The sequence below is a fragment of the Equus quagga genome, chromosome 1, assembly GCF_021613505.1.
Source record: "Equus quagga isolate Etosha38 chromosome 1, UCLA_HA_Equagga_1.0, whole genome shotgun sequence".
Lineage (NCBI taxonomy): Eukaryota > Metazoa > Chordata > Mammalia > Perissodactyla > Equidae > Equus > Equus quagga.
Genome location: NC_060267.1, coordinates 56,787,015 through 56,814,511, shown reverse-complemented (window position 1 = coordinate 56,814,511; position 27,497 = coordinate 56,787,015). Strand labels below are relative to the sequence as shown.

At 50.2% G+C, this 27,497-nt stretch overlaps 1 protein-coding gene across 1 annotated transcript in view; it reads left to right on the top strand.

Annotated features, from left to right (window-relative positions):
• The first annotated feature begins 351 nt into the window (after window positions 1–351).
• Window positions 352–27,497, top strand: part of CACNA2D4 (calcium voltage-gated channel auxiliary subunit alpha2delta 4) — a 105,239-nt gene continuing 78,093 nt past the window's right edge. Inside the window, exons 1-14 of the mRNA XM_046642079.1 lie at window positions 352–455; window positions 3,651–3,732; window positions 5,581–5,697; window positions 10,238–10,297; window positions 11,692–11,854; window positions 12,228–12,359; window positions 19,250–19,310; window positions 19,960–20,110; window positions 21,867–21,941; window positions 22,800–22,889; window positions 23,003–23,116; window positions 23,587–23,665; window positions 25,207–25,340; window positions 27,133–27,210. Coding sequence (XP_046498035.1) covers window positions 352–455; window positions 3,651–3,732; window positions 5,581–5,697; window positions 10,238–10,297; window positions 11,692–11,854; window positions 12,228–12,359; window positions 19,250–19,310; window positions 19,960–20,110; window positions 21,867–21,941; window positions 22,800–22,889; window positions 23,003–23,116; window positions 23,587–23,665; window positions 25,207–25,340; window positions 27,133–27,210 — 1,440 coding nt within the window. The remainder of the gene's footprint in view (window positions 456–3,650; window positions 3,733–5,580; window positions 5,698–10,237; window positions 10,298–11,691; window positions 11,855–12,227; window positions 12,360–19,249; window positions 19,311–19,959; window positions 20,111–21,866; window positions 21,942–22,799; window positions 22,890–23,002; window positions 23,117–23,586; window positions 23,666–25,206; window positions 25,341–27,132; window positions 27,211–27,497) is intronic.

Here is a 27,497-nt window from a genome sequence, read left to right as displayed (position 1 = left end):
CCTCCCTGCAGTCAGGCGGGGATTAGAAGAGAGGCCAGTGGATTAACGGGCTCATTTTGTCACCACCTCCCCGGGCGCACCGGCAGCCCCTCCTGGAGCCTGCTCATCGGCAGGGCGGAGAGCAGCCCCCTCACCCAGGGCCCTGTCCCAGGATCCGCCTGAGCGCCAGGGGACCCCAGGCTAGCCAGCACCTGCAAGGCGCAAGGCGTGGGGACCCCCCAAGGATCCAAGCGACAGGCAGACAGGGCTCGTGTCTGAGGCTGCTCTTTCCTCTGCCGCTCCCGGTCCCAGCGCGGGCATCCTGCAGGGACTCCCCGGGCTCCACCAGACACCAGGTCCGCCCACGGCAGGATGCGCTGGGCCTCCCTGCCGAAGACCGCTGTCATGCTGTGGCTGCTGCTGTCCAGCACCTCCCCGTCCCCCGCGTGGGGGCAGGCCGAGATTCCTCTGGAAATGTAAGCATCAAGTTCAGCCCCCACCCCGGAAACCCTTTTGCCCCCCGCCCCCCGCAGACCTAACGCTCTCCTCCTCCTCCTCCTCCGACTTCCCTTCAGGCTCTCTCCTGGGGGCTCCGCTGCCCACTCTCCCTCTCTCGCTGTGAAGACCTTTGCTGTACCCTCCTCTCTTCCCCAGAGCGCCCCCAGTTTGGAGTCCCGCGCGCCCCCCGGACGCCCGACGGTTTCAGGCCGAGCTGTGCTCAGGGCCCGCTCCCGGCGGGACGCTCCTGGGGAGGATCGCTGCGGTCATGCGACCGGGAGCGGGAGCCGTGCTGGCTCTAAATGATCATCGCGGCTCCCCGAGGATTTGTTAGGAAGTTTGGGTTTTGACAATCTGAAAGAGTGAAGCAGTTCTAAACCCACAAAATGGCTCCTGCAACCAGGAACTGGGAACACTGACACGTTGGTAGCCTGAATCTTCCCGTTCTGCGCCTTTCTGCCTCCTTCCAGGCCCGGTTCTACGTCCTGTCATTAAGACCAGCTCCAGGAAAGGATCTGGTATCAGTCATTTACACTTTGGTATAAATTTAAATTACTGTGTGACCCCTCTGGGGTGTTTGGCTTTTAGTCCTTAGCTCTGTGGCGCTATTAAAGAAACTTCCAACCCGTGGGGAGCAGAGCACTCCAGACAAAAGAGGGTTATCTACTCAGTCCATCTCTGAGTCCAGCATGACAGGCCACCAGACCAACGGTAACCTCCCATCCTAGTGGAAGTGGGGATCAGGGAGCCTGAGCGATTGCAGTGTGTGTTCTCAGCCTTGCTGAGCAGCATCGTTTCCATCTAGTTGCACAGCCTCTGCTTTTTTATATGCCTGGCGCTGTGTTAGGTGCCTTACACAGGATGCCTGGGGTCCACACAGACATGCAGGGGTGGGTAACAGCACCCCCCGTTCTGCAGCTGAGGAAATAGCTCAGAGAGGTTGGGCAGCTTCGCCAAGTTCCCGCAGCCAGTAAACGGAAGTGCCGGAATTTGAGCTCCAGTCAGCCTGACCGCGGCTGACCGTCCCCAACTGCCAGCGTGAGACTGCCCGCTGCTGAGGGGGGGATGATTTGCATGCCTGGAGCACACACCAATGGGAAAAGGTGAACTCTGGGCACAGCCTGAGTGCCGAGCAGAGGTGGCTGGGATCCAGGGCTTCCCTGGGGAGAGCCACAGAGGGGACCACCTACACAAAACCTTGAAGGAGTCGGCTGGGATTGACGGCCCACAAACAGCCCACAGCCACCGCCCCCCAACCCCCTTAACCCAGGCCCTTAACCGCCCCCCCAACTGGATCCTTCTCAGTTTTTCCCACCCCAAAGACTCCGAACCTCTCTGCTGTCAAGCCGGCCCTCCCTCCCACTCAGCCCCCGCCTCGCCCCGCCCTGGGCCCTACTGTCCTCCCAAATCTGCCCTGCCAAGCTCACCGGAGTCTCGTTGCCAGATTCTGTGGATGCTTCCGGCCTCCTCTCCCTGGACTCTTGTTTTAGATGCCAGCCTCCCCCTTTTCCTTGGATCTCAGCGCCTCAACTTCTGTAGCGCTGTGCCCTCCTGGGTCTCCCGGGCGCCCGCTACCTTTCATCTTTCTCAGGGCTCCCTTCCCTCTGCCTGCCCCTGAGATTGTTGGTGCTCCCCAGGGCTTGTCATCCCCTCAGATCTTCTCAGGCTATGCGCTCTCATTGAGAGAGCCCATCTACCCTCAGAATTTCAACCCCCGACCCATGTACTAATGACTCTCAGCCCTGCCTCTGCCTGTTAGACTCAGACATCCGTGCGTGGCCTGTGGATAGCTCTTCCTAAACATCATCTGTTCAAGTTTGTGTCTTTCAAGACGCAGAGATTGGTGCCTTCTAGAGTTGTGCAGTACACAACCTGGCCAGCGCACCCTCCCCCATAGCGCTGCAGCAGGAACCTCCCATTCTGCGTCCCAGGCTGCACCATGACCTTGCGCCCTCCCCGACATGCTCCCCCTGAGCTTCCTGATCGTCTTAGGTTTATCCATCACACCGCCTTCAGCTCAACTGCCCAAGCTAGAAACCTGGAAGTCATCTTTGACCCCTCCGAGCTCTTCTCTTCTCTCTGCCTGGAATTCTCTTTGTCCGGCTAGACCCTTCCAAACTTCCAACACTGCATCCAGACCCCGCCTCTCCCGGGAAGCCGTCCCTCACCACCGCTGCCCCTCCAGGGCTTTGCTGGCGACCCAGCCAACGCGTCCTATGCTCCCTGTATGGGAAGGGCTGTCCCTCAAGGGGGCCTTCACAGAGGTCAGGACCCCAGTGTGGCCCCAGCACTGTGTGCAGGCCCGGCTCGCGGGAGGCCGCAGTAAACACTGACTGAGGGACTGACTGAACGCCGACCTTGACACGGCCACACACGCAAACTCCTTTTGCTCCAGCTACAGAGGCTCAGACAGTCCTTTATGCCCACCGCAGGCGCCTGCCGGCCCGCCCAGATGGCGAGAACTCAGTGCCCTTTGGGGGTCGGACGAGAGGTCAAGTATCCCCGCTGGGCAGCCTGCACCAGGGTGGGGGCCCTCATGCCCAGCCGGCCCCTGACCCAGCGGGAACAGCTCAGAGCCTTTCCTCTGCCCGCCTGCCCCACGCTGCCTCTGAGGTTTCAGCAGAGGACTCAGCGCCCACGGTGGCCCTGAGCAGGACATTCTGGAGGCAACAACCCGTGGAGGAGCTGCAGCCGTGCCCAGGCAGCACTCGCATCCGTGCCCCGGGTACTCCCTGCCCTGTGCTGGCGTGGGCACAGCCTCTTCCCCTCCTTCGCTCCTCTCCGTTCTCCACCCACAAACCGCAGCCCCTGGGGGCCTGGGGTCAGGCTTTGGTTTGGGGCTCGTTGACCCTGCCCCTGTGCCTCAGCGGGAGACCCAGCCCAGGGTGTCGTGTGCACACAGAGCAGCCGCTGGGCCCCGGTCCTCCGAGTCCCCTGCACTGGCCGGGGGGACAGTAGCTCTTTGTGTTTTCTGGGTATCCGTCAGTGTGTATGTGTTCGTGTGTGTACATCTATGTATATACACGCATATCTGTATATATTATGTGGGTCTCTGTTTGTGGGTGTTTGTGTGTGTGTGTGCATCAGTGGGTGTCTGAGTATAGACACCTGTCTTCTGTGTGCATATCTGTGTGCATCTGTGCAAGTGTCTCTGTATCTGTGTGTGTGTACAGGGTGAAGCTGTGGGCAGACACCTTCGGTGGGGACCTGTATAAGACTGTGACCAAATACTCAGGCTCGCTCCTGCTGCAGAAGGTCAGTAACCCCTTCCGGGGAGCTCACAGGGGTCAGAGGGCAGTCAGCAGGGAGTCAGGTGGCCCTTCCAGAAGAGAATCCCCAAAAGGCCGTGAGGGGTCTTGGAGATCATCTAATCCAATCTCCTCACTCTCAGATGGGCAGACTGAGACCCAGGGAGGAGAACAACTTGCCCAAGTCACAGAGCAAGTCAGTGGGGGCAGTACAGAGGGGTGGCCAAGAGCGCGGTGTCAGCTCAGATCCCTGGGAAGCTGATGCCGAGATGGAATAGACAGGCAAGAGACTCATTAGGGGGCATTGGGACTGTGAAGAACAAAGGGGAGAGGGAACCGGAGCCAGCAGACTGGGATGCAGGCCTGACACCTGTGAACAGGGAGGGGAAGGCAGGAGGGGCAGGCAAGAGGGGCCTCAGGTGGCCAGGCCAGCCGTGTTGAGAGCCCTGTGGGGGCTGCTCAGGCAGGAAAAGCAGGTGATGGGCCTGTGGAAAGCAAGAAAGCAGGGAGAAATTTCCTTACCTCCAGTCTCAGGACCCCCAGCATGTCCGGGGGGACTGGAGACCCAAATGGGACCCTCGCCAAGGTCTGAGCCCATGCCTGGCTCCTGGGCAGGAACAGGACAATGCGCCAAGCCCCTCGCCCCATTTATTAACTGCTTTCTTTGCAGACTGACACCTAGCCTGTCCTCTTACTAGATTATAAACAACCTCATTTTCCTCCAACATTTATAACTCTCAGACCAGATTTAATAACAGCTTGCCATTCTCTACCATTATCATTTGCTCAGAGCCTTATATTCAGAATTTAATTCTCACCACAACTTCATGACATGAGTATGATCTTCACCATTTTCTAAACATTGCTAAAAGTAAGTCTCAGGCATTTCCACCTACAGGTGACCCCACTGCAGCCACTGCCTCTGCCCCAACCCCCACAGCTCCTCTGCATGGAGGGGGTGGGAGAAGCCAGGGTGGGCCGCCACAGGTGACTGTAGCAATGACAGATCACACCCCCTTCCACCCACACGGCGCTCCTCCACTGCAGACACCATTCCATCCCATCTTCCCATCATGCCCTGCAGCCCAGGTGAGGAAGGTGGAGCAGTAATCATGCAGCCGTTTTGTGTACAGTATTCTCTATGCATTCTAGAGTGCTCTCTAAAGCCATGCAAATGTCACATCTTACACATGAGAAAACTGACTAACTCCCTAAGGTCACATGGCCAGTAGGTTGCTGAACTGGGTCACTGGATGTTGATTATAGACACACTCTGTGAGAGATTGTCTCCCACAGGCCCGGAGAAGAAACTGGAACCCAGCTCTCAACTCTCCTGGGCTGGTGGGCAGTTTGTCAGGTGGTGTCAACTCCTGCAGCCACTGAGCTCTGCCTGGACAGGGAGACTCGAGGCTCACGTGGATGCAAGCAGGGCACACTGATACCACGAGGCGTCGGCAAAGATGAACTGATGTCTCATAGTCCATGTGAGCCGCCCCAGAGAGGCTGCATGACTGCACAAAGAACATGGAAGTCTGGGAAACCTTGCCCATCCCAGGTCCCTGGTTCACTGGCTGTGTGACCTTGGTCAAGTTCATTGACCTCTCTGAGCCTCAGTCTACTCCCTCTTAAGGCTATTAACTTCAATGTGTCCAGAGTCCCTGGAACAGAGAGGACATTTGATAAAAGACAACTATTATTGTTAGTGGAGGAGATGATACGTGGCAGGAAGAGCTGTCCTTGCCCCTGGTTGAGTAGACAGGGTTTCACTAGTGTGAGTGCTCTAGCTGAGAGGACAGAGGCCATGCGTAATCACATCCGAGACACAGGTGACCATCTCTCCCACTTCCCTGAATAGAAATACAAGGATGTGGAGCCCAGTCTGAAGATCAAGGAGGTGGATGGCCTGGAGCTGGTGAGGAAGTTCTCAGAGGCCATGGAGACCATGCTGCGCAGGAAAGTGGAGGCTGTCAAGGTGCTCCAGGGCCTATGATCTGTGGGGGGACTCCTCCTCGGCTCCCATGACAGCAAAATGACCCTCACTGATGAGTCACCCTCCCACCCACATCATCCTTTTTGCTACCTCGCAAACGCCTGCCTGTATCCCCATGAGCCAAAAGATCCTTGCAAAGGAGGAAATGGTGGGAAGCAACGGAGACGGGAGAGGCAGGCACTTGAGCTCTGCCGTAGGGAGAGACGCCCCACACAGTAGGCTCAACCTACAGCGTTGAGAGGGACTGGACTCTGCATCACCACCTCATAGTCAGTGACTGGTACAGAGTGAGGGCTTAGGAGTCACCTGCTGAATGAGCGGATGGTTGGACGGGTGGGTGGTGGATGGGTGGGAGTATAGCTGGATAGAGAGCATGCAAGGCAAGGCTCCCTCCCTCTGCTCTCCCTTCTCTCCTCTGTCCTTTTCTCCTTCCCCTCCTCCTCCCCTTCTGCCATACGACCCAGCTTCGTGGTACCCAAGTGCTCTGCGGGCTGCCCAGGCAGCAGAGGTGCTCACAGTGGTGGGCCTCACGCTCAGCTGATTCTGTCACTGCACCTCCACCAAGCCTGGCTTGCCCTGGTAGAATCAGAACATGACACTTCCTTGGCATACCTGTGGGGACCTGGCTGGTTGGAGAGACACAGTTCCTGCCCCACCCAGATAGACATCTGGCCATCCAAGATCAATATTGTCCCCAAAAGGACTCCCTTTGGGCAGCCAGGAGAACAAGAGAGAGGACATGGGGCCGGGGTGGTAGACCGCGCAGGGGAGGCTGAGGCCAGCGCTGAGGTCGGGGTGGGCTGGCTGAGGTGTTGGGAAGGCAAGCTGCAGCCTGCCGTGTGCCTGCCTGTCTCCCCATCTTCCCCATCGAAGCCCACAGCCTGGGAGGAATCTAGGGTCAAAGTCGCTGGGGCCTTCTTTCCCAGGCGTTACAATTGGCAGCCTCTTTTCTCCAGGCTTAGGGGCAAGGGATCTTAGCATCAGGAAGCAACAAGAAGATACTTAGGGACAGGAGGGCCCATCCTGGGCCACAGCAGGAGGGCACTGACCTCACACACAACCTGCACCAGCAAACACCTGCCTCAGTCTGCAATGCTGGTTAAACCACCTCCCCGGGCAGAGCACAGGCACTGGGATGCAGGAATGGACCACTGCAGGTGCTGGTGCTTGTGATACTAGAGCACAGGGACTCTTGGCACATACCCAGAGGCCAGGGCTCTGGGCTCCCCAGGCTCCTTCCCATGGCTTCAACTGCAGAAAGCACCCAAAGGAGCACTTGCTCTGCCGACCTCCAAACGCCAGTCCCCGCTCCCTGCTGGGGGTCCTGTGGGGCCACAGCCACTGACCCTTATTTGGGGGTCCCATGGAGAAACTGCCTGCAAAGCAGATCTAACATCATCTTTGCTCTGTGACATTTCTTCATCACATCCTGGGACTTGGGGGTTGGGAGGGGGAAGGCAAGGATTTTCTACCCAATTTACAGTTGCACAAATAGAGACCCGGAGAGCCTCAGTGGCTTGCCCCCTGACAAAGCCAGAAAAGGAGCTCAGGTCTTCTTTTTTCGCCCCCACATTTATTGAGGTACAATTGGTAATCAAAAATTATATATATTTAAGGTGTACAACCTAATGACCGTATGATATGGTACATACACATTGTGAAATATTCACCCAACCAAGCCAACCAACACACCCATCACCTCACACAGTTACCATTTTCCTATTTATATATTTGTGTGTGTGTGGTGAGAACACTCAAGATCTATCCCCTTAGCACATTTCAAGTACACCATACAATATTGTCAACTAAAGTCACATTGCTGTACAATTGAAACTTTGTACCCCTGACCAACATCTGCCCATTTTGCCCTGCCCCCAGGCCCTGGGAACCACCACTCTACTCTCTGTTTCTTTGAGTTTTACTAGTTTAGATTTCACATAGAAGTTAGGTCAGGAGGTATTTATTTGTCTACATCTGGCTTATTTCACTTAATGTCTTCCAGATTCATCCATGTGGTTACAAATGAAAGGATTTCCTTCTTTTTTTAAGACTGAATAATATCCCATTATATATATGTGTGTGTTTGTGTGTGTATATATATATATGTATCTCACATATCCATTCATCTGTTGGACAGTTAGGCTGTTTCTGTATCTTGGCTGTTGTGAATAATGCTACAATGAACTTGGGAGTACAGATATCTTTTCAAGATGCTAATGTCATTTCCTTTGGATATATACCCTGAAGTGTGATTGCCAGATCACATGGTGGTTGTATTTTTAACATTTTTTGAGGAACCTCCATACTGATTTCCATAGTGGCTGCATCAATTTACATTCCCACCAACAGTGCACAAGGGTTCCCTTTGCTCCACATCCTCGCCAGCACTTATTTCTTGTCTTTTTGATAGTAGCCATCCTAACAGCTGTGAGGTTATATCTCATTGTGGTTTTGATTTGCATTTCCCTGATGATTAGTGATGTTGAGCACCTTTTCATATATCTGTTGGTCATTTGTATGTCTTCTTTGGAGAAATGTCTATTTAGGTCCTTCACCCACTTTTAAAATCCGGTTGTTTTTTTGCCATTGAATTGTGGGTGTTTCTTACATATTTTGGATATTAATCCCTTATCAGATATATGGTTTGCAAATGTTTTCTCCCGGCCCATAGGTTGCCTTTTCGTTCTGTTGATTGTTTCCTTTGCTGTGCAGAAGATTTTTAGTTTGTTGTATTTGTCTGTTTTTGCTTTTGTTACCTATGCATTTGGTACTATATCCAAAAAAAGACCAATGGCAAGAAGGTTTTTCCATATGTTTCCTTCTAGTAGTTTTGTGGTTTCAGGTCTTACGTTTAAGTCTTTAATCCATTTTGAGTTGATTTTTCTATACGATGTGAAATATGGGTCCGATTTAATTCTTCTGCATACAGATATCCATTTATTGAAGGGGCTATCATGTCCCCATTGTGTGTTCTTGGTACTCTTGCTGAAGATCAATTGACTGTAGATGTGTGAATTTATTTCTGGGCTCTCACTTCTGTTCCATTGTCCTATGTGTCTGTTGTTATGCCACTAACATGCTGCTTTGATTACTATAGCTTTGTAATATAGTTTGAAACTAGGAAATGTGATGTCTCTAGCTTTGTTCTTCTTGCCCAAGATTGCTTCGTGGTTCCATATGAATTTTAAGATTGTTTTTTTCTATATCTGTAAAGAAAGCCCTTGGAATTTTGGTAGGGATTGCATTGAATCTGTATGTCACTTTGGGTGGTATGGACATTTTAACAATACTAATTCTTCCAATCCATGAACATGGGATGTCTTTCCATTATGTGTTTCCTTTAATTTCCTTACTTCCCATGATGCTCTTTGATGTGGCCTCCTTTTTTACTTCTAATTGTGGTAAATCCACATAATATAAAATTTACCATTTTGAAGTGTATGATTCAGTGGCATTAAGTACATTCACAATGTTGTGCAATTATCATCACTATCTAGTTCCAGAACTTTCGTCACCCTCAAACAGAAACCATGTACCCATTAAACAGTGACCCTCATTTCCTCCTCCCGCGAATTCCTGGCAACCACCCATCTGCTCTCTGTCAATGGGTTTTCTTATTCTGGATATTTCACATAAATGGAATCATATAATATGTGGCTCTCTGTATCTGGATTCTTTTACTTAGCATAATGTTTTCGAAGTTCATCCCCATTTGAATATGTATCAGAATGTCTTTCCTTTTTATAGCTGAATAATATTTCATTGTATGGATATCCTACACTTTGTTTATTCATTCATCTGTTGATGGACATTTGGGTTCTCGCCATCTTATGGCTACCGAATATATACATATTGAATAATATGTATACACACACACAAACATTTTAATAGACTTTTTATTTTTTAGAGCAGTTTTATGTTCACAAGAAAATTCAGAGGAAAGTACAGAGAGTTCCCACATACCCCCTACCCCCATAGTACACAGCCTCCCCAGCTATCAACTTTCTGCACCAGAGTGGTACATTTGTTATAATCCAAGAACCTACAGCGACCCATCATTATCATCCGAAGTCCGCAGTTTAGAGTTCCCTCTTGGTGTTGTACATTCCATGGGTTTTGGCAAATGTATAAGGGCATGTATCCACCATCGTTGTATCATACAGAATAGTTTCGCTGACCTAAAAATCTTTTGTGTTCCATCTGTTCATCCATCCCCCCCCCACAAACCTCTGGAAACCATTGGTCTTTTTACCATCTCCATAGTTTTGCCTTTTCCATAACATCACGTAGCTGGAATTGTACAGTTTGTAGACTTTTCAGATTGGCCTTTTCACAGATTATTAGCCTTTACACTTGGCAATCCGCATTTACCTTTTGGTCATTGTGTATAGTGCTGCTATGAACATTTGTGCACAAGTTCTTGTCTGAGTCCCCGTTTTCAGTTCTTGTGGAGTGGAATTTATTGAGGACCCCCTTGCCTCCTTTTGCCAATTCAGTCTCCCCTTTGTGTTCCTTCCCTCAGAATCTGGTAGAGGCTGCCGAGGAGGCTGACCTGAACCACGAATTCAACGAATCTCTGGTGGTGAGTCCTCCTGCTCCTGGAGATGCTGCTGAGAGGTGTCATGATTCGTCTCCCAACCTGACCAAGGGCCAGGGCCACCTGAGTGCAGGATAAGGAGGGGCGGGGGGAGGCACCATGCGATCTTTTAACGTGCACAAGATTTGTATGAACCTACAATAGTTTGATACCGAAATGCTCTCAAGTCTTTTCAGGAGGGATTTCCAGACCAGGTAGGAGAGACAATTCCCAAGACCTGGGGCGCAGAGGGGCATAAAGTGGCCATCGGCTCATTCCGTAGACATTTACTAGCCAACCGCAGTGCGCTAACCTCTGCATAGATAGGAAGTCAAGAAGCTCATAGACCAAATAACTTTAGTACAAGGCGTGTAGCGAGTCCGTAGGATGGGTGGACAGAGTGTCACAAGCACCCAGAAGGGAAGGGAGGAGCACTCAGAAAGCCCTGCAGACGGGGTGGCCGCGTTGGGGCAGGCCTGGGCCGAGGGGCATTTGAGCAGACGAAAGTGAGGAGAAGGGGTTTCTAGACTGAGGGAGAAGAAAAGACACTGAAATAAGCAAACACAAGATTAACCGAGGAAGTTACAAGTGGTCAGCTCTGTGTGTCCAGGGGATGGTGAAGCGGAAAGTGACCATAGAAAGGTAGGAATGTGGCCTTTATTCAGCCCAGAACGGTGCATATTGAGCAGGGAAGGGACAGACCAGATTTGTGCTTTAGAAAGTGTTGTGACACGGGGCAGGACATAGGGGGGCCTGGGGGAGCTGCAAAGGTTAGGGTTAGTGAACCAGGCTGTGTGGAGGGAGTAGGGAGAGGGGAAGAGGGTCTGGTTATGACTCCAAGGGTGGTAATCCAAACAGACCCCCCAACACTGCGGAAGAGCCAGAGACCAGACGGCTGGCTCCACAGCGGGCACGGGCCCTGCCTGAGGCCTGGGCCGCAGGCTGTATCTTGAATAGAGCAGGCTCATCGCTCAGCGACCCACCGTTCTGGGTCCCTAGGAGCCCTGCCACCCTGGAAGAAATTGGTGATGCTGATGAGGCTGCCTCTGTCTCTTCATCTCTCCTTGAATCTTTGTCCACCTGTCTGTCCCCAACTCTGGCTGTGTCCACACATGCTAAACAAAGTGGAGAACAGAAGCAATAATCTAGACAATTTTTACATCAATAACCAATCGAATCAACCCTCCACTCCAATTGTCTGGCTGTGTATTTTCCCCTGGATCATGTGGATCACTGCCTGAGTTCTCCCCAGACGGTGCTTGTATGGACACTGTCAGTCTGTCTGACCCGTCTCTCATGTTTGAGTCCTCTGATTTGTGCCATTTCTCCTTCTCTCTCTCCCTCTGCGGGTCCCTTGTGCCTGCGCTGTCTCTGTCTGGCTCATCCCCTTCTGCTCCTAGTTTGACTATTACAACTCCGTCCTCATCAATGAGAGGGACGAGAATGGCAACTACGTGGAGCTGGGGGCTGAGTTTGTCCTCGAGTCCAACGCGCACTTCAGCAACCTGCTGGTGAACACCTCCATCAGCAGCGTGCAGCTGCCCACCAACGTGTACAACAAAGGTAGCTCCCGACCCGCCCTCGGCCTGCCACACTCTCTTGACCACTGGGAAGTTGCTAGGGTGGTGCTGGTGGATTTTAATGACTTGCCTCCATTTTCCTGAGAAGCCCTGCACGGTGGTAAACTGATTCTCCAACCTCCTTGACTGAGGAGGAGAAGAAAAATTATTTACACAAACCTCGGGGAGAAAACTGTGTTCCCGGATTAGAGGACATGAGTGTGGCTCTCTGAGTGAGATGTAGAGGAAAGTTGTAAACTAACCCGCTGCAGGCTGGGGGTGTATGTGTGTGTGTGTATATTCAACAGGTGAAGAATTGGTCACTGTCGCTTCTGATTTAGTTTCTCCTGCATTTCTTCTGTAATGTCACCCTTTAGACCCAGATATTTTAAATGGAGTCTACATGTCTGAAGCCTTGAACCCTGTTTTTGTGGAGAACTTCCAGAGAGACCCAACATTGACCTGGCAATATTTTGGCAGCTCAACTGGATTCTTCAGGATCTATCCAGGTAGAGACATTGGCAGGTTTCTCCGTGATTCTCTGGGCTTCTTCTCTGGGAATAAGGCAATAGGGCATTGAAGATGGACCCTGGCACTCAAACCCCCAGTGAATGGGCTGGCTCTTCTCTCCAAAAGCACCTCCAACCCACACTTTGACACTCTTCACAACATGATGTACACATTTTCAGTAAATAGCTGTTGAATGAATGAATGAATGAAAACATTGAACACCATGGTAACCAGCCAATAAATGCCCACGTTGAACCCCCGTCCTATGAAATCATCATGGAAGATGCAAAGGAGGATAAAACAATTCTTAAGAAGTTTACATCCCGATTGGAGTAATGAGGCACGCTCACTTGAAGTGTTCGACAGCAATGTAGGAAATGTCACAGGTTACTATAAGGTTACTGGCCAACCTAATAGATGGAGTAGGGAAAGCTCCCTTGTCCGCTAAGAAAAATAGAAAACCAAAACATCTACCACTATGTTTGCAAGAGTTCTACCTTTTTTTTACTTCTCACTTAAAGTAATTTACCTCCACGTTTCACTCCAACCCTATTTTAGCACACTGTCCAGAAGGTCTTAAAGCTGCCCTGTTTTTCTGAAACAGGAAATCAGAAAGGTCCTGAAGGACCCCTCTGTGTCCCCAGACTGGAAAAGCTAGTCTCTCTCTAGGAGTACAAAGGGGCCTTGGAGCCCGTGGAGGTCCCTTGTTAGGTGCTCCTGCTTGTGGCTCTGCCCAGATCCACAACCAGCCATTGGTTCTTTTTCTGTTCTCTGGAGCCTCAGTGAACAAGGTCATCCCTCCTCCATGTAACAGTCCTTCAGATGCCTGAAGACAGCGCACATGGCCCTCAAGTCTCTCCAGGACAGAATTCCTGTCAATATCCTACCTCATGAGGGCTTCCAGAGGCGTCAACTTTGTGTGCAAGCAACACAATCCAGGTGTGAGCCCTTCAGTTCTCACGACCACACCCACATTTATAGACGTGCATCCGCCCTCAGGGCACGCTGCTGGCTTGGCCACAACCCCTGATCATGAGGCACCGTCCCCACAGGCTCGTGCCAGCCCGATTGTGTTTATTTTATTTTATTTTTAATTTCATTTATAACATAATAAATGCCTGTATGTACATCACCAACACAAAGACTAGAATATTCCCAAACTTCTCTCTACCTGTATGTTCCTCCTCTGCCCCACTTCTCACCCCCAGTCCCTCCACTGACCAGGTGATAGCTATCCTGAAGTCTGAGTTTATCGCTATTTGGATCTTTTGACTATTTGTTTAGTTTTTTAGTTTTATTTTATATTTACACACGTACACACAGGCACATGTCTGTTTAAACAATATATTGTTTTGTTTTGCTTGTTTTTGAAATTTATAAAGTTAGTTTCGTATATAGACTTTTAGAACTTGTTTTTTCATTCAGTATTATACTCTGAAGATTCATCTGGGTTGTCACATATGTATCTTGTCATTTTTGTTACTGTATCATGTTTTTGGGGTCAATATATCTGTTTATCCATCCTCCTGATCTTATCTGGGTTATTACAGTTTTTGTTTTCCTTCCTTGTTTTTTACTTTTATGAACAATGTTGCTGTGAACATTCTTAGACACTTCTCCTGAGATACATTATAATGGACTCGTCCATTTCATAGCATGTGGCACAATTTCTTTGTATTATTTCATTGTATGGATGTACCACATTTTGCTTATCCGTTCAGCTGTTGATGGTTACTTGGGTTGCTTCCACTTTTCAGCTATTGTGAATAGCGTTGTTAAGAACATAGGTATACAAATATCTCTTTGAGACCTTGCTTTCAATTCTTTGGGGTATGTACCTAGAATTGGAATTCCTGGATCATATGATAATTCTATTTGTGCGTGTGTGCGTGTGAGGAAGATTGGCCCTGAGCTGACATCTGTTACCAGTCTTCCTCTTCTTGCTTGAGGAAGATTGTTGCTGAGCTAAGATCTATGCCAGTCGTCATCTATTTTGTATGTGGGACGCCACCACAGCATGACTTGATGAGTGGTGTATAGGCCCCCGCCTGGCAATGTGAACCTGCAAACCCCAGGCCACCAAAGTGGAGTGCACAAACTTAACCACTACACCACCAGGCCGGCCCCTGATAAGTCTTCTTTTTTTTTTTTAAAGATTGGCACCTAAGCTAACAACTATTGCTAATCTTCTTTTTTTTTTCTTCCTCTCCCCAAAGCCCCCCAGTACATAGTTGTATATTCTAGTTGTGTGTGCCTCTGGTTGTGGCATGTGGGATGCCGCCTCAGCGTGGCCTGACGAGTGGTGCCATGTCCAGGCCCAGGATCCAAACCGCGAAACCCTGGGCCACCGAAGCGGAGCATGTGAACTTAACCACTTGGCCACGGGGCTGGCCCTGATAATTCTATTTTTAATTTTGGGGGGCATCTGCCATACTGTCTTCCATAGAGGCTGCACTGTTTTACATTCCCACCACCAACAGTGCACAAGGGTTCAAATTTCTCCATATCCTCATTTTTTGGGTTTTTTTTTTATAGTAGCCATCCTAATGGATATGAGGTGATATCTCATTGCGGTTTTGATTTGCGTTTCCCTAGTGATTGGTGATGTTGAGCATCTTTTCATGTGCCTATTGGCCATTTGTAGATCTTCTTTAGAGAAACGCCTATTCATGCTCTTTGCCTATTTTTGAATTAGATTGTTTGTTTTGTTGTTGAGTTGTAGGAGTTCTTTATATATTCTGGATATTAACGTCTTTTTAGATATATGATTTGCAAATATTTTCTTCCATTCCACAGGTTGTCTTTTCACTGTTGATTGTGTCCTTTGATACACAGAAGTTTTTAATTTTGATGTAATTCAAATCATCTATTTCTTCTTTTATTGCCTGTGTTGTTGGTGTCATGGTAGTGTTTTAATTATCATTTGCTTCTAAATATTTTTAAATTTTCCTGTGATTTCTTCTTTGAGCTTTCATTTAAAAGTTATTTAAAAAATAAATTTTTTACATATTTGAAATATATTTTAAAAATACATTATAGAATACATTCAAATTTATAGGTATTTTATAATTATCTTTTTATTATAAATTCCTAATTTAATTGCTTTGCAGTCAGAGAACATGGTGTATGTGGTACTGATTATGTGAAATTAGTTGAGATTTATTTTCATAGCCTAGTATGTCATCAAGTTTTGGAAATATTCCATGTGTGCTTGAGAAGAATCTGTGTGCTCTAATTGTTAGATGAAAAATTCTGCACACGTCATCAGATAGTAGGGGAGGAAGACAAATTCTCTACCCTCTACGTCCTTCTGGCTGGCATAAGAATTAAACTGACGTGAGACAGAATAACAGAAAATCAAACAAAGCTTTATAATGTGTACATGGAGAAACCCAGGAAAACCGAGCAACTCACCAGAATGGCCGAAGACACCACCTTAAATACTATTGCAGCTAAGGACAAAGGAGGATGTTGAGGGTAGTGGTCGAGGCTTCAAAGTTAGGAAGGCAATTTACATGGAGATGGAAATGCAAATGTTTGTTAACTAAGTGTGTGCTGGGCCTTCTGTAGACAACGTTATCTTATGGTATTAGCTCCTTCCTAGAGCGGGCCTTCCATCTTAAATTCGTTTAGGCGGTTAGGGGGGAAGGTCAAAGTTTCTTTCAGAGTCTTTTGTTCTTAAGAGTAATCAAGGCAAAGAGAGACGTTTGGGGTGGGCACTTCTGATCCTTCACAAGATCAAGCTTGGTCATTATATTGTTTGGATTTTCTACGTCTTTGCTGATTTTATGTCTGCTTAACCCATGTTAGTCCTACAACACTTTTTATTTTAAGTCTATTTTGTCTGATATTTATAGAGTGATACCAATATACTCTTGGCTAGTATTTGCCTGATATATATATTTTCCATCCTTTTACTTCCAACTTTCTATGTCATTTTGTTTTAGCTCTATGTCTTGAAAATAGCTTCTAGCTTTTTAATTTTCATCCAAACCAACAATCTTTTTTACTAGATAAGCACATTTAGATTTATTATATTGATATATTTGAACATGCTATTATCTTATTTTTTAAATTTCTACTTGTCCCACTGTATTTATATTTCCTTTATCTCCTTTTTTGATAAATCGCCCCCTCCCCCGTTATTTCTCTTTCTTTTCTATCAGTTTGGAACTTATCGATGTGTTTCTGTTCTTTAAGTAATTACTCCTTCAATTTTCTCAGGCATATTTATCACATGAAGTTGTCAAATAATAAATTAAATGATATCTTTACCCTCCTCCCAATCCACAAAGGAATTTAGAATCCTGAGCTTACAGCCCTTCCCCCACCCTGACTTCCATTGTATTGTCATCTAAACCTCCCCTCTGCTATCCCCATGAATTAGATACTATTCCTGTTATCTGACACGGACATTGCTTGTTTGGAATTAGCTTATCTTTCTTTCAAGCATCTCATGCTGTTCTCTCCTGGAGCCTTTTCTTTCTTCTTGAAGTAGATCCTCCCAGAGTTCTTTACTGTAGGTCTCTCAGTGGTAAACTGCTTCAGTTCATGCTTTTTTACAAATGTTTTCTTTCATCCTCATTCTTTTTTTGTTTGTTTATTTGTTTCTTTTTGTGAGGAAGATTGGCCCTGAGCTAACATCTGTTTCCAACCTTCCTCTTTGTGCTTGAGGAAGATGGTCCCTGAGTGAGCATCTGTGCCAATTTCCTTTTACTTTATGTGGGACGCCGCCACAGCGTGGCTTCACGCGTGGCACTAAGTCTGCACCTGGGATCCCAACCCGTGAACCCGAATTCAGAGTGCACGAATGTAACTGCTTTGCCACCAGACTGGCCCGTTGTCCTCAATCTTGAATGGCAGTTTTGCTGGGAATGCGTTTCTAAATTATTTTCCCTCAACACTTTGAAACTGTTTTTCCACTGTCTTCTGGCTTCCCTTAATCTGCCAGCAGTTTCACCGCTGCTCCTTTGGCAGTGTTCTAGCTTTTCTGGCTGCTTTCAGGGTATTCATTTATCTATTTATTTGCCTTTGGAGTTCTGCAGTTTCACTGCTGTGTTTCCATATGTGGATATCTTTTTATTTATCCTGCTTAGGATATACTGTGCTTCCTGGATCTGTGGATTTGTATTTCTTTTATCAGTTCTAGAACATTTGCCAACATTATCTCTGTAACCGTTGTCTTTCTTCTGTGCCCTTCCTTTTCTCTTTCTACATCTCTGGTCAGACATATGTTAGACCGTCTCATTCTAGCCTCCACAGGATTCTGGATAAATCCTTCAAACGCATGCATTTTCTCTTTACCTGTGAATAATCCACTAAGCATTTATTTTTTTCAACTTAGACACTTTTTCATTTCTGAAAGTCCCATATTTTTAAGGCTATTTCTTCATTCCTAATCATGTTTGTCATATATGCTTCCTTGTGCTTCCTCCAACATAGCTCTCCTACATTTTGGTTTTGGCAGTTTCAACACCTGTAGTCCTTGGGAGGGTACATCTTAAGGCCCTTGCTTCTGCTGCGTGCCTCTCACGTGGGCCTGTTTCCAATGCATGGTAGTCTCCGTTTGGGAGGCCGAGCTACTTGTAATCTGTGGCAGTCCTGCAGGCCTGACCTGGGAAAGCTTCCCCTCAAGAGGATTCCCTTCTGTCTCTGCTTGGAGTTGAGGGTACTCCCACCAGCACCAGCAAAGCCCTCGTCTAAGGTGCTGGTTCAGACTCGGTTTCTCCTCCCCAGTGCTGTTCTAAGGATCAAATCCCACAACCGTGCTGCTATAGGAATGTGGCCCTAGGAAGGCCCCACTTCTCACAGCCACCGGCAGGCCTGCGTCAGAGCCGTGTTGCTCTAGCTACCCCCACACCACCTCCGCCCGTGGTTCTGGTCCTGCTTCCGCCTCCCAGACCTTGGCTCTAGGCTGCCCTGGCCCCTGCCTCTCATCCTTGGAACTCTGCTCCCACTTGTTTCGTTTTGGGGGCATGATCCCTAAAAACCCCTCCTACTTTGAGAGACCAGCAGGGCCTCAAAGGGTGCATCTCATCTCAAGTCCAGCTGCTGTGGAACACGAAGGTCCCTTGGAGCTTCTAGACATTCATGATATTGCCACAATTTTTATTCTAGCCCAGACACACTGTATTACAATTTACCTGCTATTTTTAATCTTCTTTTGAATCCACTCTTCCTCCTCATTAAAGCCTTTTCATATAGAGATTCTATGGTGGATCATGTCAGTGTTATCTATGCGTTGAGTGCATTTATCCGAGTTTGTTGATTAGACGCATAGGACAAAATCTGCCCCAGCGCCCTGCTGGTGAGTCAAGGCAGGACCTTTCATCCGCATCCATTCATTCTTTCCTTCATGTCAAAAGCATTTATGGAACATCATCTCTGCTGGGTGCTGTGTCAGACGCTGTGCTGGCTACTGGGAATCCCTAACTCAAGGGGCTTACGGTCTTAGAGCCAACAGGAGGATTGTGAGCACTAAGGAGCTTACCCTGACTGGAGGCAGGTGGGCTGAAGTCAGAGTGCCTGGCTCTCCCTCCACTTTGTCCCTGCGCTGCTGGATGGTAACGGATGTTAAAAGTCCCACCTCCCTGAGGCTTCCCCTTCCTAACTCGATGAGTCCCACATAGCACGCGTGGAGAGCCCACCTGTGAAAGTAACTCTAACTCGGTCTGGGCGGTTTGGGTGGTGAGTGTCCCCCCATAAGCTGCCACCCTCTTTGCCTGCTGCCTCAGTTTACAGGGAGTCATCTTATGGTCCTACATGCTGTTGCCCACGTCCTCAGCTGGGCCTGCTCCGGGGTTGTGGCCAACCCGGACGTCAGCACCCAGCCAGGGGCTCTGGAGTGGCCTCTCTGAGCTAGTGAAAGAACCAGCCTTCTCCTCCCCAGGCATCAAGTGGACGCCTGATGAGAACGGAGTCATTGCCTTCGACTGCCGGAACCGCGGCTGGTAAGAGCTCCCAGGGGAGATGTCTCTGGTGCTAGATTCTCTCATATCGCCTTGGCTTTTGCTGCTTCTCCTCTAGTCCCTGCCCTGTACCCCCATCCGAGGATCTCAGGTGTGTAGCACCTTAACCCAATACGAGAGTTGGAAGAGTTGCCAACTGCATTCCTCCCTTCCCCCCACAGCTGCCTTGCTCCAGGACTGTCTTTCCTGACCCAAACCTCCTTCCAAGACATCGACCTGTCTCCAACTCAACCCTCTACCAGGCTCTCCTCTCCCCCAAAACCCCTCCTCTGACAGATTTGCAACAGAATCTGAGGGTGGAATCCAGCTCTCTCCCTTCCTGCTGCCAGCCACTCGGGGCTGTCAGCTGGTATAAAAGAAAGAGGAGAAAGGTTACCACTGGCGCTTGACCTTTCTCCCACCTGACAGGCCCATTAGATGGGCACATTCACAGCTATTGCCCCCAAAATGGTTTCAGAACTATGCTGAGTGGCTATGGGACGTCGTGAGTCCTGGCATCACTGGGGCATGGACTGCGCTTTGAATGTACCTGAGCCAGAATCTGACTAGACATAAGTGGAGATGCTTGGTCAGGTGGTTGTGCTGGCTTTGGTTTCCCCATTGTTGGCCTGCCCCTCTCTCTCTGCTGAAGGTACATACAAGCCGCTACTTCTCCCAAGGACATAGTGATTGTGGTGGACACGAGCGGTAGCATGAAGGGGCTGCGCATGACCATTGCCAAGCACACCATCACCACCATCTTGGACACGCTGGGAGAGAATGACTTTGTTAATATCATCGCAGTAAGTGTGCCTTCCTGTTCTAGAAGTGTCTCACTTGTTCTAGAAAAAAACTTCCTTCTGCCTGCGCTAGGATGTTGTATACTTACAATCACTTTGACGCTTCATACTGTAGAAGGATTCTCTCCTCCAAAACTGGGGCTCCTAACCTAGGGTCTGACCAAGGCTGGGCTTTAAGAGGTCCATAAAGTTCCTGAAATTATATATAAAATGTATGCCCACTTTTCTGAGTCCATAGATTTCATCAATTTCGTCAGATGAGTCCGAGGCCTAAGAAAGATCAAGCACCACTGGCCCCGAGTAAATACATAGCTAATCCCCATCATGTGCTCTTGACTGGCACCCATCACTGGAACAGCCTCCCCACTCTGCTGTGGGATGAGTGACCCCTGGCTTCTGCTTTACAAAAGTCCCAGTTTCCCTACTGCCTCATCCCACCCAAATCCAGACCCATCAAGAGAAAGGGGGAGGTAGTGGCGAAGGCCTGGAAAGGGGCCAGCAGACCCTGGTCCTGCTTTTAGAGCAGCTCTTCCTGAGGCAGGCTGCACCTGCACCTGGAAAGGCAATAAGTGCAGGGATAACGCAGAAAGAAATGAGAGAGACAAGTTAGGAGAATGCTTTAAAATGGGATGAAAGAGCGAGCCAGTGCAGCCCTCCAAGGAGGCAGAGTTGACAGCCACCTTGGGCGCATCATTTTGAAGGCCACCTGATCGAAAACTCCACCACCAACCAGCCTGTTTCACTCATCTTGAGTGCGATTTACTTGTCTAGTAAAGAAATACCAAGGCAAGATGGTCTAACTTCAAAACGGTCATCCTGGAGCTGTGAGAATAGCCCCTTTGTCCTTGAGCTGCCCCCTGGGGCCCACGTTGCTTACGCACCTGCATCACTCCTGGACTCCTCCCTCCCTACCTCAATCTCCTCGCCATCCCTGGGCCCAACCTGCAGCAGCAACAGGGCAGCCACAAGCACAGGTCCCGGCCTCCACAAGGGTGGGAGCGTGCTCCTGCTCCGCCCTCCCGCCAGCCCTCGCTCAGGCTCCACCCGGCTTCTCCAGCTGGTTGGGGGTAGCAATTAGGGGAAGCATTCACTCCCATTGTTTCTCCCACAACACCCCAACGTTCCCCCCAGAACACACATGCAGTTCTACCGTGACTCCCCCACCACCTCCCCTTCTCTCCCTCTCTTATTTAAGCAGAAGTAGATTAAGGACGCCTTCAAGATTCGAATTTTAACTGTGGGGAAGTGGAGTGATTAAGAAAAAGGGGGCAGTAATAATTTGTTTTTCTTCCCACTCCCATCCCCTGTTGATAGCTAAAGGACCTTCTTCATAAATTAAGAGCAAAGAGAAAAAAATGCACAAGTTTCTAATCTTCAGACCCATGCATTAGGGAGGGGTCTGCACATGGAAGGCTCTGGAATTCCCATTGAAGGCACTCTGGTCTTGGAGGCAGAGAGCAAAGGAATTCTCTTGGAAACTTCTGGTTCTCTGTGTGCTCCATGAGATGGACACCACTCAGCCAGCACCTTAGAAAATGCCTGAGACCAGGATTTGAGGGGAGGTTTTGAAGTTAAGGTCCTGCTGTTCTCTGTACTCCCTTCTCTCCACTCAGAAAATTTGCCCCAAGCATGGGGTAACCCAAATAATATTGGATATGTGCCTTGGTGACCCTAATCCTGACACCCTGAGAGTTGCCTGAGCTTCGTCCCTGGGCTTGACTTTCCACGCTGACCATCTGTTCTCCCCTCTCGGAACCAGTACAGTGACCACATCCACTACATTGAGCCTTGCTTTAGAGGGATCCTCGTCCAGGCAGATCGTGACAACCGCGAGGTGAGTGTCCATCGGGGCCTGTGATTCTGAGCCCCTGCCCTGGTTGGGATGGTGGGAAGCTGTCTGTGCAGACCCCTGATGGCCCCTTCTACTTATTGGCATGGCACTTGGAACAGGGGCAAAGCAGGTCTGCAGTTGCCCGAGCAAACAGCAAGCAAAGAGACCTTCCGTCTGAGGGGAAGCTTGCTTATTCAGAACTAGTTTTTCCCTCTGTGGATTATCCAGGCCTCAGTTTCCCCCTTTGCCTCCTCTGTGGGCCTTTCCACTATGTCAGTCTTCATGAGAAGCTTCCCGAAAGGGAGAGAAATTGAAACCCATTGGGCTGAGTCCTTTTCAAAGGCCAAGGAGGAGAGGATGTGGCTTCTTTTTTTAAAAAAAAGTTTGAGTTTGCGTGTCACAGATCCTTCCCTCTGTGACTGGGGAATTTGGGCTTGGCTTCCGCTTGAAGCCAAGCCCCTGGTGGGTCCCTAGAGCCCCTTGTGGCCCCTGCAGTTTCTGCTCTGAAATTCCCACCTTGGGGTAAAGGGCTGGGATGCTGAGGATGCTGGGACCCGGGCAGCTGGGTGTTGGCCTGGACGGTCCTCCCGCTCTGGTTGGGCTCACACTGGGTGTTTCCTGCCGGCAGTGGGGATGGATTTGCACTGAGCCACTCACTCTCTTGGTTTATCTTGAGGGTGTTTGAGAAATGTCTGTTGTAGGGGTCCAGCCGTGAAATTAGCTGGGTCATGGGAAGATGGAGCCTGCAATCATGTCCTTCTGGGAAAATAGCTGTAAACAGCCTCAGAAATCAAGACTAAAGATGAAGCTTTCCGGCCCACTTGACTGACTGACCTTCCTCTAATTTCTTACCCATGACAGCATTTCAAACAGCTGGTGGATGAGCTGATGGTCAAAGGTGTGGGGGTCGTGAACCAAGCCCTGACTGAAGCCTTCCAGATCCTGAATCAGGTACCCACACCTGACGAAGCCCAGGATGAGTGAAGCCGTTAGGAGACAAGGTGGAGGTCCCGGGAGGGGCAGTTCGTGGCCGGTAGTCATGGCGCCCCCCCTTCCCCACACAGTTCCAAGAGGCCAGGCAAGGAAGCCTCTGCAACCAGGCCATCATGCTGATCTCCGACGGGGCCGTGGAGGACTATGAGCCTGTGTTTGAGAAGTATAACTGGCCCGACCGCAAGGTTACTTCTGCTGGGGGCGAGAGGGGAGGCGAAGGGTCCAAGGGGATGTTCTTGCACTGCCGTGGATGGGATGGCCCAGAAAAGCAGGCCTGCTCTGAGTTCAAGTGCTCTGCCTCATTAGCCCCATTAGTAAATTCCGAGAGCATGTCCCCAATTGGTGCCACATAAACATGGTGGCCCTGGGCACAGGGGCTCCTGTGAGAGGGCTCAGATGAGAGAATGGAAGGTGGCGGTGAGACGTGGAAACTGCGGACTATGACCTCCATCCTGTGCCTGCCCCAATTCCCATGGCCCCCCCAAGTCCTGCTGCTGCCTGGCCCTCGGGGTCCTTTCTAGTCCAACAGGGTGAAAGTGGAGCATCCAAAGACAGCAGAGCGCTGGGCCTGACACCTAAGACTCAGAGACGACCTGTTGACCCACTCACGGCCGGGAACCACGGCTGCTGAGTCAATCTGCGTCCTGTGCATTAGGTCCGAGTTTTCACTTACCTCATCGGGAGAGAAGTGACTTTCGCTGACCGCATGAGGTGGATCGCGTGCAATAACAAAGGTAGGTGTCTAGAGCAGAACGCCTGAGCACGGTGGGACGCGTTACCCACCTGGCCCAAGCTGCAGACTGGTAGCTTCTGCCTGGGGCCTTGCAGAGGAGCAGCGCTGTGTCGAGGATGACAGTATCCGGCCCCGCTTCTTACTTGGAAAAAGCGAGATACGATGTAGAGTGCTCCACAGAGCCCGAGGCAGCGCTCGATTACTCCTGCGGGGGCTCCAAGTCATAAAGTCACCTGAAATGAAACTTAGAGGGCGTCTGTGCAGTGTTTGCAGAAGAGAGAGCCGGCTCCCCAAATCAACCTTTTACAAACCGCAATCTAGAAAACAGAGTGAGGCAGGGGTGGGACCCACATTTTAAATGAAAGTTCTCTCATGCCCATTGACTCTGGTTCTGCTCCCAGACGAAAAGCAGAGGGTCACCATTTTCTTTAGGACATCGATCTGTGTGCTAACAGTTGTCTCTGTCTCTGGCCAGAAGCCAAGCCCTGGGCCTCATGGTGCCGTCTCAGGCCCTCTTGATCCAACCAAAATTAATTAAGCCGAAATCTACCGTGTGCCTGACAACATGTCCAGGCGCTGGGGAGTCAGCTGTGGTGGAGACAGACTCAGTCTTGCTCTTGCTACTGTCCGCAGGGGGAAAAACAGGGGAGCCATCAATGACCATATCATCCGAGGTGCACTGGGGGCTCTGACTGCACAGAGAGCTGGGACAGCACTGGGAGAGGCTCTTCCCCACTTAGGGGTGGCAGGGAAGGCTTCCTGAAGGAGGGGGTGTGCAAGCTGAGACATAAAGGACTGGTAGGAGTCAGCCAGACATAGAGCACAGGGAAGGGAGTTGCAGACAGAAGGAATAGCATGGTCAAAGGGTCTGAGATAAGAAGCATGCTGAGAACTGACAGCTGTTCCATTTTACTGGAGTGTGGAGTGAATGTTTTGTGGGAGGTGATGAGCAACGAGACAGAGAGGTAAACGTGCTACATCATCCATTGCCTTGTAAACCATCCACTCTTTTAAATCTCGCCATGGCTACAGTGAAGAGGCTGTGGCACCCTCCCCGTAACTGAGGAAGGACAGTGGTCAGAGGAAGGAGGTAGGGGGTTGCGAACTGCTGTCTTAGACGGGGCTCACTGAAACGGACCCTGAGACAGAGCTGCCTGCGGGCGGGAAAGCTCCTGGAAGACAGCCCTGTAAGGAAGTGAGGGGGGCAGTCTTGCAAGAGGGGGAAGCTGACCCACAAGGCCCTTGCAATTGAGGCCTTGCTGCTCCCATGGCAGCTCTGGAGCGGGGAGGGCCCCTCAGAGTTCTCCCAAGTTGAGACAGGGTCTGGGCCTTTGTAGCCAACATCAGCGCCACTGGCCTCCAGCTGTCCCCTGGGAAACAGATAGCCCTGTAGGAAGCAGCTCCTGGTGGCCCAGAGCAGTTCTCAGTGAGGGGCCCCGATGTGAGCCATGAGCAGCTGGGGGAGAGGGTGTGGGTCCTGCAAAGGGGTTCCAAGAGGAACACCGAGCGTCCCACAACCATGTGGCCCTTCCCCACCGCCAGGCTACTACACACAGGTCTCCACGCTGGCAGACGCCCAGGAGAACGTGATGGAGTACCTGCACGTCCTCAGCCGCCCCATGGTCATCAACCACGACCATGACATCACCTGGACGGAAGCCTACATGGACAGCAAGGTGGGGCCCTGACCCCCTCCAGAGCTGGGGACCCCAGGGAGTCAGAGGTGACTTCCTGGGCCAAGAGAGGGGTGAGCAGAGCACCTCCTCAGGAAAGGTTGTGAAGCAGATGGGCACCCTCAGCCCACTAGCAGGTCCACTGCCTCTACGCTGCCCCAAAGGCCCAGAAACCCCGTGAGCAGACCTGCGGGGCCGCCCTCTGTGGAGCTCCTCTGCTCCAGACTTGTCCTGCCTCCTTCCTGTTGTCTTCACCTCCCTCATAGTCCTGCTTCCTCACCTTTACGGGAAGAAAGGAGTCTGACTAGTAGTTCGAGACACTATAGCTTCATCAAGTGTCCCCTTCCTGGGCCCCTGCACTGTCAGAGAGACTGCCTGTAGACGGCAATGACTTACACAAAGGGAAGACATCAAAGGTAGAATGTTGAGATGAGACGAGATGTTTTTGGGCAAGAGGGACCTGCCTGGCACTTCTCAAATCACATTGCATACACAGCCACCTGCTTCAATGATGATGTGTCAGACGGGGATTAAGAGAGACCTGAAAATAGTGACTTAAGTAAGAGAGAAGTGTATTTCTCTCTCAGGTAAAAGAAGTCTAGAAGTGGCTGGCCCAGAGCTGATGAGGAGCTCCCTGGTCATCAGGAACTCAGACCGTTTCCTGCTGTCCCTTTGGCCAGCACTCTCCTGGTCCAAGTGGCTAGTGGAACTCTAGTCAACTGAAACTACTCACTTTCAGAAAACCTTACTTCTGAACTCTAAATTGAAAGGTCAGATGAGGAAGGGGAAAGAGAGTTGATGGTTAATGTCTAATGCATAGAAACAATATTGTCCTATAATTATGTTATATGATAAATATCACTACAAAGGCAATTATATTACAGTATATTAATGTAGAAAAGCAACATGTCGTACACCTTAAATTTATACAATGTTAAACGTCAAATGCACTCAATTTAAACAAATGTTCTCCGCTCTCTGTAAAGCCTGCTGTGGGCTTCCGTGGCTCAGCGGCCACCTTTAGCGGGTCCTGGTGAAGTCTGGCCTTCTCACACACACCGGCACACACCGCTCGTCAGGGCCTCCCTTCTGATAAAGCGGGGTGCGCGTGGGAAGCCCCCTACAAGGGCGCTGAAGGAGCTGGCACAGTGAGATGCAGCAGTCCTGGAGGAGGGCCATCTCGGAGGCCAGGAGTGATCCAGCTCTGGCGTTCTGAGTGGTGGGTCTGTGCCCTGTGTGTGTTAGGGGTGACCCCCAGGCCAGCGACAAGTGCACCAAGGCCTGCCCTTGCACTGTGATTCCTCACGCATGTGGTGTGTTTGCGGGTGGCTCTGTGTCAATGTCCCTCTCCCTCTTAAGTGGCCTGGGCTGCATTTTGTGCCAACCATGGGTCCTTAGCAGAGATTTCTGGAAAAACTCTTGCTGTGCTAAACCTCTTTGTTTCTGGGCATGCAGGGATGGGCCTGTTCCATGAGTTCGCGCTCATCCTTGGTGTGGCCAAGACCAGAGGGCTCAGTGAGCATGCTTGGGAGCTGGGCGCCGGGCTCTGGGGTGCCGAGACTCTCCCCAGCTTGGGACTTTCCTTGCTAAGTGACATCAGCCTGTCCCCCTCTCCAGCCCACCTCTCTCCTCCAGCATTTCTGCCAGCAATCCTTTTGCAGAGAAGGGAAACCTTGTTTGGGGTTTCTTCCTCCCATTGGGTGATGACACTGAGTAGTAGTTGGCATCAGCGACTGTGGGTCCTCTGCACTGTGGACTCTGAGCCCTCCGTCCTTTGCTCTTTCTTTCCTGACAGCTCCTCACCTCGCAGGCACAGAACGTGATGCTCCTCACCACCGTGGCCATGCCAGTCTTCAGCAAGAAGAACGAAACGGTGAGAGGCCACTCCCTGAGAAGCTGCAGCAGGGATCAGATCTTGGGGCCACCGGCCGGCATCTTTAGACCAATGCTTCTTGACTTGGCTGGGCATCAGATCCACCTTGGGAAGGCTGTAAATGCAGATTCCAGGCGCTATGCCTGAGGAGCCACATCAGAACCTCTTGGTCGGGAGGGGTTGGGGTGAGGGGTGGGGTGGGGGTCGGGACTTCCCAAAGCTCCCCCAGTGATTCTGCTCACCAGCCTGGGGGCGTCCCGCTGCTCTGCGCTTGGGGCCACTGCTTC